Raw genomic sequence first — 10,838 nt, 5'->3', positions numbered from 1 at the left:
TGGTCAGCCATTTCCTGACACTGAGAGGAATCACTCTCTAGGTAAAGTCAGCAAGGTTGTGCTGCCCCCAAGCAGAAGTGGGAGGTGGTGGGAGATAAGATTTGCACATCTTCTCAACACACTCCATCCCCCCAGTCCTATGCCGACTGGCAAGGGGCTTCTTAAGGGCAGGAAGTATTCCACGTGTATTCTGGGACCAGCATGTGACACTCATAGGCCTCAGAAGATGTTTGCAGAGATAGAGAAAGGGCAAAAGAATGAATAAATGTCACTCTTAACAGGGAGGAGCAGGAGCAGCAGGATTGTGAGTTTGGAAATTTTTTTCCCCAGCACATGGAAGAAATCCTCATTCTTTCAAAATTGTTCACTCCACCCTATCCCTTTCCCAATCCCCACCCCACTCCCAGAGGTCCCCTCTTCTTACTCTATTTTCTGGTCTGTAAAGGAAAGGACTAGAGATTTGGGTAGGGTAGTGGGCATACTAACCTCCAAGGGTCTCATGAGTTCAGCTCCATCAATCTCCTACCTCTCCCTATCGCCCCCCCACCCTCCCTCAATGCATCTAGCTTAGAGCGAGGGGTAATGGAAAGGATTCTTGAATCAAATCTCCTTCGTGCTCCTTCCTCTCTGTAAAACCTTGGGCCACTTATGTGACCTATGAGCCTCCGCTTTCCCATCTGTGAAATGGGGCAGGCTCGTGGGGCCTGGAGTAGTCAGCAGGCGGTAACCCGGTGGGCGTTCCCTGAGCAGTCCCACGCCCCCTCTGCCGCGCACGCCACGCCCCTACCTGTTAGGCCGGGCCCCGCGGCGCCCGGCGGCGTTGCCATGGCCACGCGCGTATACAAGCCGGGCGGGCGTGCGGGGCGCCGGGTGTCGGCTGGAGACTCCGCGGGAGCGCGGCCGGGAGGCCTCGCCCGGGAGCGGGCCCGACGCCTCCCGAGCTGGCAGGGCTCTCGGCGGAGGTCGGAGCGCGGGCTTCTTCCTCCCGCCAGGTAAGTGCAGTGCGGGAAGCGGCGGCGGGCCGAGACCGGGGACCGGAAGGGGCGGTCCCGCGAGGACTAGATCTGTGAGGAGGAGGGGTGGCTCCCGGTCCCCATCCTCCCAGATCCAGGCTCCGGTCCCCAGGAGCACCCCAGTAGGTGCCCCGACGCCAACCCCTCCTTTCCAGGTGCAGCCCCATCCCCGCCCGCGGAGAAAGCCCCCAGGGGCCTTAGACCCCTCCTTGGCACCAGCCATGCCACTCTGGGAAGTACTGGCGGGTACAGCTGGGATTAGGATGGGCATCCCCGCTGCCCCTGACTTACGAACCACACCCACCCAGCGGTCAGAGAGACTCCCCCCCTTGCCTAACCTCTCCCTTCCCAAATACAACACTGAGGAATTTCTAGGGCTCCCAGGCCACTTAAGATCTGGTAACACCGCAATAGAAATTTTGCTTCTCTATCTCACTTTTGACCCCTAAGCAGGGAGTGCAGATGACTGAAGCTCTTTTGCTCTTTTCCATGGTCGGTGCCCTGTGTCATAGAACTAATTTACAGAGTTTAATGCATCTAATCACTTTCTACAGTGTTTTCAGGTAGGAAAGTGACTGCACAGGGCAAGATCAAAGTGGGGAAATATGGCCCAACCCATTCAGTTAAAGAAACAGACTTTTTTTTTTTTTCCAAAATGTCATCTAGGATAAATACTGAAGGGGAAAATGAAAGGTGGTTACTGTCAAAGGTTCTTAGGCTACCCTGACTTACTTTTAAGCATTATTTTGTATTTTCATTCATTCATGATTTACTGAGTACCACTATGTGTCAGGCCTGGCAGCTCTGGGGGCCAGAGTTGGAGTAATGAACAGAACTGTGAGGAACCACAAAGGGTCTGAGATTTTTACACTACCTGCAAACTAAGTTAGGCTGCCACTGCTTAATGATGCTAGCAGAAGACCAGAGACTCCAGGACCAGAGACAAAGGATGTTATTACTCACAGCACAGCAGGCACTGTGAGCTTCATGTTTGCATTGTTTCCCCTTGCCCTGCAAGGTCCCCGGGGTGAGACAGGACAGCCCAGGTGGATGCTGTACACACTGCGAGTCTGTGTCCCAGCTAGGGAACCCCAAGCTCAGGAAACTCCAGTCTTTTAAAAGGGATTGCTAGCCAGTGCCCAACCTTTGCCCTGGAAGGAGATGACATTTTTTTTTTTTTTTAATTGAGACGGAGTCTTGCTCTGTCGCCCAAGCTAGAGTGCAGTGGCACAGTCTCAGCTCACTGCAACCTCTGCTGCCTGGGTTCAAGTGATTCTCCTGCCGCAGATTTCTAAGTAGGTGGGACTACAGGTGCATGCCACCATACCTGGTTAATTTTTTTGCGTTTTTAGTAGAGACAGGGTTTCACCATGTTGGCCAGGCTGGTCTCAAACTCCTGACCTCAGGTGATCTGTCTGCCTGGGCCTCCCAAAGTGCTGTGATTACAGTCGTGACCCACCGTGCCTGGCCAGAGATGACATTTTTATCATAAAAAAGTCTGCACTCTGCCCTGGATGGGGACACTATCCTTATCCTCTCAGGATATTTGCCCTGCAGATGTCCTTGGAAAGATTGTCAGGAACAAAATCTGGCAGTGTCTTTGCTCTGAAGATGGGTACAAACACAGGAAACCCGTGGGTAATTGAGTTTAAAACAACACAGTTCAGGCTCTCTTGGGACATATCTCAGTGAAAGGGAAACAGTAAACATGTAGCTAAGTAAAGAACAAGAAAATGACAGAGAATGATAAGCTCAAGGAAGGAGCCACAGCGTGACACATGCTAGCTAGACAACGAAGTGACTAATGACACCTTTAGCTGGGGTGGTCAGGTAGCTACCACAAGGCACCAACTATGGAAACATCTGGGGGAAAAGCTAAAAAAAAAAAGCCAGTCATTCAGATTTGGGGTTTTACTCTGGAGGCATTTCCTGTGGCTTTCCCACAAAAGAGATATTTCTCGAAAGTTGACTTTAGGTTAGTTTTACTTTAGTTTTGAATGTGGCGCTTCATAATGTAGTCCTCTATGATTGAAGATTAATAACTCAGGCAGTTTGAGGGCAACAGGGCATGGTTCTTTTGGAAAAGAAATGTCTTTTATCCCTATTAAAGACAGCAGACTTAAAATAAAATTCTCATTATATGAAAGTATTAATATTTCTGAGGATTTCTCATAGGCTTCAGAATTTACAAACTATCTGGTTTGTTTTATTTCTCTTACTCCCAAGGGTCTTTCCTTTTTTGCAGAAGATAGAATTCTGGTGTTAAGGGCTATCTGTTATTTCATGTCCCAAGTGTCAACAAAACAGTGACAACCTCAGTGTCCCAAGTGACACCTCTCCCTCCCCCCACTCAGTCACTCTCTCTGCTCCCCCATCCCATCCCCTCCCCACCCAGCAGCGATGGAGGTGTGAAAAGTTGAGCTGCCTGAGGATTATATAGTGGTGACATGCAATGGCTGTCTCCCTGCCCGAATGCTAGGGGACCTTAACCTCTCTGCATCTCAGTCTCCTTGTCTGTAAAGTAGGGACAATAATGACACCTACCTTGCAGGGTTTCTCTGAGGATGAAAAGAGTATATTCAAGGAAAAGTGCCTGGCACTTATTAAGGACTCCATAAATGATGACAGAGATGATGATGAAAAGCAGAGCCAGCCCTGAGAGTCCGTACCACCACAACTAGTTGAGTTTTGTTTTTATCCATAGTCCAATAAGTTGGCATTTCACTAACTTTTCAATTGAAAGGAAAAGAGAGACTGTTGTTCTTTGACAAGGCATTGAGGTGAAGGATATCACCCTGCATCTTTTTTTTTTTTTCACCCTGCATCTTTAGACATAATCTCAAATCAGATTCAAGGATCGAGATGAATTACTGTCAACATTTTAGAAGTTTCTGAAGTCACTGAAGTGTTTGTCTTAAAAGATGTGTATAGAACTTGTTTCAAAATGCACCACAATATAAAATGGATGGACACACGGATAGATGGAAAGATATGTGATAAAACACATATGGCAAAATGCTGATGGTAGAATCTAGTGGTGGGTGCATAGGAGCTCACTATCTGCTTTTTTCAGCCTCTCTGTATGGTTGGCATTTTTATAGTAAAATGCTGGGGGGAATACTGTGCAGGGTCCTGATTACATGGCTGAGCTATAATCTTGATATTTTGCCTTTAGAAGTAATCTTTTTTCGGCCAGGCGCGGTGGCTCAAGCCTGTAATCCCAGCACTTTGGGAGGCTGAGGAGGGCGGATCACGAGGTCAGGAGATAAGAGACCATCCTGGCTAACACGATGAAACCCTGTCTCTACTAAAAATACGTAAAGAAATTAGCTGGGCATGGTGGCGGGCACCTGTAGTCCCAGCTACTCTGGAGGCTGAGGCGGGAGAATGGCGTGAACCTGGGAAGCAGAGCTTGCAGTGAGCCAAGATCGTGCCACTGCACTCCAGCCTGGGCGACAGAGCGAGACTCCGTCTCAAAAAAAAAAAAAAAAAAGTAATCTTTTTCCCCTAACTAAATAAATGAAGAAATGCAGCGATTTAAAAAGGAAAACATCATCTAATGCCTGCCTCTCCAATGATAACTCTTTAAGAAACTCCAAAAGCAGACATGTGGCATGCCTGTATTCCTAGCTACTCTGGAGGCTGAGGCAGGAGGATCATTGAGCCCAAGAGTTCAAGGCTGCAGTGAGCTGTGATTGTGCCACTGCACTCAGCCTGGCCAAAGAGCAGGACTTCATCTCTAAATATGAATGAACGAATCAAATAAGCTCTATGGAAGTTTAGCGCTCCTTGGATCAGAGTTTGAGAAGCCCAGGTTGACAACATTAATAAGAGTAGTACAAATGAGTGTTCAGTGTGTGCCAGGCACCATTCTAGATACCGCACGTGTATTAGCGCATTTAATCCTTGCAAAACCCATTTTAGGATGGGTGTGGTGGCTCACATCTGTAATCCCAGCACTTTGGGAGGCCAAGGTGGGAGGGTTGCTTGAGCTCAAGAGTTTGAGACTAGCCTGGGCAACATGGCAATACCCCGTCTCTACAAAAAACTAGCCATGTGTGGTGGTGTGCACCTGTAATCCCCGCTACTCGAGAGGCTGAGGCAGGAGGATTGCTTGAGCCCAGGAGATCGAGACTTTGGTGAGCCAAGATTGCTCACTGCCCTATAGCCGGGATGACAAAGTGAGCCCCTGTCTCAGGGAAAAAAAACCAAAAAACAAAAACCCACCCATTTTATAGATGAGGAAACTGAGTCACAGAGAGAATAAGTAACTCACCCAAGGTCACAGAGCTAGTAAGGGTTGGATTAGGAACACAGAACCTGAATACTTGGTGTGTCAGATCACTAAGCTCATACTAAGCTTGATGGGAGGTAGAGAGCAGTCATCAGTGGAACTCAGATTTGTTGTCAGGTTGTTTTAGCTTTTGTTTGCTTGTCTCCTGAGTTACTTAAGAAATGCCCTCTGTTTGATTATTAGAACCAGGCTTTTCTATGCTAGATACCCTGTTAGAAGAGATCATCTTAAAAAGCTGCAGAATTGTCCTTGTCATCATTGTTGACTCATCTGTCTAATCCCCCCTTTTCTGATTTCTCGCTTTGGACGTGACTCTATGGTTATTTCATTCATTCTAAGTATGACGTTGTTGAATAATTAGAGGCCTGCATTTTCTAACAAAATTCTTTCTGAAAACCTTATGTAGGGAAAACAGAGAGGATGAAAGCCTATCTAAAGAGCGCAGAAGGCTTTTTTGTCCTAAATAAAAGTACCACAATTGGAAGGCATGAAGATTCAGACCTTGTTTTACAGGTAAGAAGTCTTCCCACCTGTTCCCATCCGCTCCCTGACCCCTTCCTTCCCCCTTCAGCAGTCCTTAGTATTATGTGGACTCCAGTCTCTTGTACACCACAACCTTGGGCAAGCAGCCATACCTTTCCTTGGTGTGCTACCAATAGCCAGTTGCCACGGGTACCCCATTTTGCTGGCATAAGGAGTGAAGCTGAGTGCTGTGCAGAGTGGGATGTGCCCCATCCTTTGCTGAACACATCTGTCACTGTCCCACCCGATGCAGAGCAGATGAGCCCCAAAGTAGAGCTTATCCCGAGAGGATTCTTGGCTTTGCGCAGGAAAGAATTCAAGGGCAAGCCAGGAGTAGAAGGAGACAGACTTATCGAAGCAGCAGTGTTACAGCTGTGTGGCTGCTCCTACAGAGCCGGGCTACCCTGTGGACAGAGAGCAGCAGCTCAGGGCAGTTTTGCAGTCATATTTATACTCACTTTTAACTGTATGCAGATTAAGGGCCGGTTTATGCAGGGAAGGGATAATAACTTTGGGATCATTGGATGCCATGGAAAGGGGAGATAACGCTTGGGTGTTGCCATGGCAACAGTACATTGACGTGGCACTTTGGTGGGCAGGTCTGATTGAAAGTTGCTTTCACCTTGGCCCTGTTTTAGCTAGTCCTCAATCTGGTCCAGTGTCTGAGCCCCACCTCTGGAGTCCAGTGCCACCTCCTACCTCACACCTGTGGTCATCTCCCCAGCCTGATGTGTGTTTCAGAAGGTGGGCACGGAGCTGGTGCTTTGGCCTTTGCCTGCTCTGGGCTAGGCCTCTCTCCCTTTCAAGACCCGGTGTGGGACTGCTGTGGGCCTCTCAGAGGCCAGGAAGGCCATGGAGCTGCAAGCCCCAGGCTTAGCCTGGGCATTCTTTCATTTCATTCTCTGAATTAGCTGTGGTTTGGTCCAAAGCCTCAGCTCACTGACAACCAAGGAAGTTGAAAGAAGGAGAATAATAATAAAAACAGTGGCTTTGAGCCTGTTTAAATATGGAAGGGGGTTAAAATATTGAAGTGGAAAGAGAAATGCCGTGGAATCTGTTTGTAACTGTGAGAAGCAGATGTCTTTCAGACCTCACTGTTTTTTAACCCTTCATTTTGAAATTAGAGATTCACAAGAAGTTACAAAAATAGTAGGTAGAGATCACACCTACCTTTCACCCAGTTTCCTCCAATGGTTACATACTATGTGTGACTATAACAATATCAAAACCAGGAAATTGACATAAATGCTCTGTGTGTGTGTGTGTGTGTGTGTGTGTGTGTGTGTGTGTGTGTATGTGTCGGGGGGAGAGAGAGAGAGAAGGACAATGTGTGTAGTTTTGTATCATTTTATAGATCACATGTGTATTAATAGATTTGTGTGTAGCAATCAAAAAATTGTCTTACCTCTTCTGCTTCCTTTTCCTTTCCATATAAATTTTAGAATAAGTCTGTCTGTATCTATGAAATGTCCTGCTGAGATTTTGATAGAAATTGTGTTTAAATCTATACTTCGATGTGGAAAGAATTTATATATTTACTATGTGGTTTTTCAATCCATGAATGTGGTATGTTTCTGCGTTGATTTAGGTCTTCTTTGATTTCTTTCATGAATACTTTGTAGCTTTCAGCATACAAATCCTGTACATGTTTTGCTGGATTTATACTTAAGTACTTAATTTCTCCTTTTTTGTTTGTGATGGTAAATGGTATTATACTTTAAATTTCAGTGGCCGCCTATTCATTGCCAGTGTATAGAAACATAATTGATTTTTGTATGCTTATATGGTATCTTGCAACCTTAACTGAACTTTCTAGAAGTTTTTTTGTTGCCTGCTTAGGATGTTACCATGTCATCTGCAAATTAAAACAGTTTCATTTTTACCTGTTTGATCTGTACGCTTTTAATTTTATTTTCTTGAGGTATTGCATTGACTGGGATTTCCAGTACTCTGTTGTATAAGAGTGGTGAGAGCAGTATAAATCTTTATATTTGCCTTGTTCCTGATTTTAATGGAAAAGCATTCAGTCTTTCATCATTAAATGTTATATTAGCTATAGGGTTTTTTTTTTATAGGTGTTCTTTATCAAATGGAGAATATTCCCCCTGCATTTCTAGTTTTCTAAGAGTTATAAACGCAATCGATTTTAAAATAACTCATCATACCTTCCCTTGAGATTCTCATCTGTGACATGGTCTCTCTACAAGGACACAGAAAACTGTTCAGTGTACAAAGTGGAAAAATCAAATAAAAAGAACTGTAATTTCTTCTGTATCATAACAAAGGATAAATTTAAGGTAGTTTTACCGTCTGGGTGGCCAAGGTAGAGACAGTGATCCCTGTTTTGAACTGGACTATGATATTAGAAAACAGTAGTAATTTTTAAAAGCACAGGCTTTGGAGGTAGACCTGGATTTGAATCTCTTAGACCGTTTTCTGGCTGTGTGATTTCAAGCAAACTACTTAATCATGCTGAGCTCATTTTCTCCATCTATAAACCACTTATTTCACAGGGCTGTAGGGATTAAATGAGAAAATGCATATAAAGTACCTGGCATATGGTACGAAGTAGATGACACCACAATCATTATTATGGTTGCATAAAATGGAGACAGAGAATTTTTGTTCACAGGGTTAAGGCGGATATCCACTGATACTAACAAATTATTTGGAAACGGGAACTAATGAGGACAATTATTATATATATAGACAGAAATTGAGTAGCATTGATTGTATAAAAATAATTGACTGCTTACTGCTCCTTGGCCTTAGTTTAAAAAGTAAGTCACCACTGTCAGCAACAGTTCCATTGATTTATGAAGGAATCAGTTGCATTTCCAGAAGCATGAGCTTGCACTAACTCCCGAGAGAACAGATGATACATGAGTTGCCAAATGCTTTGTGAATAGACTTTTAATGGGCTTTTATATCTTCTCTTAGACAAATCCTCTTCCCAAAGCTTAAATTGATTTGGGAGAGGAGATTTGCTTTAAGAAGGGATGTGGGGGACACAGGTCTGTTTTGAAGAACTGAAACCTACAGGTGTGTCCATATTTTTTCAGAAAATATTTTATAAGACAAGGTGAAAATTGCCCCTCTTCTGCCTTCACTGGGCCTTTCTGATTAACCCGAGAATCATGCTTGATCAGCTCTAAGCCACCCTGAGTAATAATTCAACAGTCAATTTATCATTTGTCTTATTTGTGCTGTTAGAAGTCATTCCACTAAATAAAGTTCAGGAATCTTAAAAAAAAAAATCAGCTGTGAAATTACCCAACATTTACACCTAACAAAGAGAGAAGATTGTTTTGTTTACTTGGATAAATCCTAAAGAATAGGGAGCTATGCTTCTAAAGATTTGTTAATGTAGTCATTTGCAAAGCTGACTTTTTTTTTTGCTTATTGATATTATAATCTGACATTGTTCACATATTCTGATAATGGAAGGTAATTATGTACCTATTGCTTTTTAAAAAATTGGGAGAAAGCAAACTGTAAAGAAGAAAATAAAAATCACTTGTAATCATATGACTCAGGGACAATCAACATCGATATTTGTAGAGTTTTGCCCTCCAGACTTTTTTTTTTCCTGTATCATGAAAGGAGTTTTGTTTCCTAATGGTTATAAGAAGCCTGTTTTAGCCAGCCTGGTTTTTGCCGTTATTATCACTCATTCATTCCACAGCCATTTGCCTGGAGCCCCAGCACAGAGGTAAGCCTGGGGATACTCACACATGGTCCCTGCAATCAGGAAGCTGCTAGGAGAGAGACATAGGTCAGAGGATCTGCAGAGCCTGGATGGTTTCAAGCTTATGTCAGGGCTCTAAAGGAAAGGAATATGGAGCATGAGAAGGACTTAACTAGACAAAGGGAGAAGGAACAGTGTGTGGAAAGGCCCTGGGGTGGAAGAGCATATGGAGAGCCTGATGAACTGAAAGAAAACCAGTGTGTGGAGGTCAGAGTGGGAAGGGGGAGAGCTAAAGGCAGGCAGGACTCCTTCCTGCCACCGTAAGAATGTTAGTCTTTATCTGAAAAACAATGGGAAAATGCCACTGACGGATTTTCAGCAAGTGGAAGACCTGTCTATTGAAATGGGCTCCCTGGCTGCCTTGTGCAGAAATCAGGAGCTCCTTTCAGAATCTGCCCCCACCCCCACCTGCAATGGACAGTGCTGGAATACCTCGGCCACCAGCCTTGCTCATTTCAGAGCTAAACCTTCTGGTTATAATCTGTATAATTTGATGTGGTTTTTGAAGTGTGATGTTTATAGTTGGATGTGGCTGTTACTTGAACACTGGTAAGAAAGGGACTTAATTCTTCCAGAATGCAGCAATGTCACAAGCCAATGGTTGCTGGGTTTTTCATGTGCATGAGTGTGATTGTTAAACATGAATTCCAAGGCTTTCTGACGCAGTGGGGTTAGGCGAGGTCGGGAATCTGTCCATTTCTCTGCTCTGCAGGTTCTGGTGAGGGTCCCCATGGAGATGCTTCCAGGACCGAACCTTGAGAGCCCTGCCTTAAGGCTGCCCTCCCTCTCACTGCTCCATCTCCAGGGACTCCAGCTTCTCCTCTTCTGATGCCAGGGGAGCTCCTGTTCACTCTTTTTGTTTGTTTGTGTGTGTGTGTGTGTGTGTGTGTGTACTATTTCAATATACTTTGTTTTGAGGAAAAGAGAAGCAAAGTTATTAAAGAATGGAAAGCTGGCTAGGCACGGTGGCTCAGGCCTGTAATTCCAGCACTTCGGGAGGCTGAGGCGGGCAGATCACTTGAGGTCAGGAGTTTGAGACCAGCCTGGCCATCACGGTGAAACCCCATCTCTACTAAAAATACAAAAATTAGCCGGGTATGGTGTTGTACGCCTGTAATCCAGCTACTTGAGAGGCTGAGGCAGGAGAATTGCTTGAACCTGGGAGATTGCAGTGAGATGAGATTGTGCCACTGCACTCCAGCCTGGGCGACAGAGCGAGACTGTGTCTCAAAAAAAAAAAAAAAAAAAAAAAAAAAAAAAA

The 10,838-nt window shown here is 44.9% G+C and overlaps 1 protein-coding gene across 1 annotated transcript in view; it reads left to right on the top strand.

The window, feature by feature from the left end:
- Window positions 1-837: 837 nt before the first annotated feature.
- FHAD1 (forkhead associated phosphopeptide binding domain 1) overlaps window positions 838-10,838 on the top strand; it is a 158,393-nt gene continuing 148,392 nt past the window's right edge. The window contains 2 exon segments of the mRNA XM_017869555.1: window positions 838-992; window positions 5,714-5,820. Of these exon segments, the coding sequence (XP_017725044.1) occupies window positions 5,728-5,820 (93 nt within the window). The 5' untranslated portion in view covers window positions 838-992; window positions 5,714-5,727.

The sequence above is a fragment of the Rhinopithecus bieti genome, unplaced genomic scaffold (genome assembly GCF_001698545.2).
Source record: "Rhinopithecus bieti isolate Rb0 unplaced genomic scaffold, ASM169854v2 scaffold_758, whole genome shotgun sequence".
NCBI lineage: Eukaryota > Metazoa > Chordata > Mammalia > Primates > Cercopithecidae > Rhinopithecus > Rhinopithecus bieti.
Note: the sequence above shows the minus strand (reverse complement) of the source record. Positions and strands in the feature narration are given on the sequence as shown.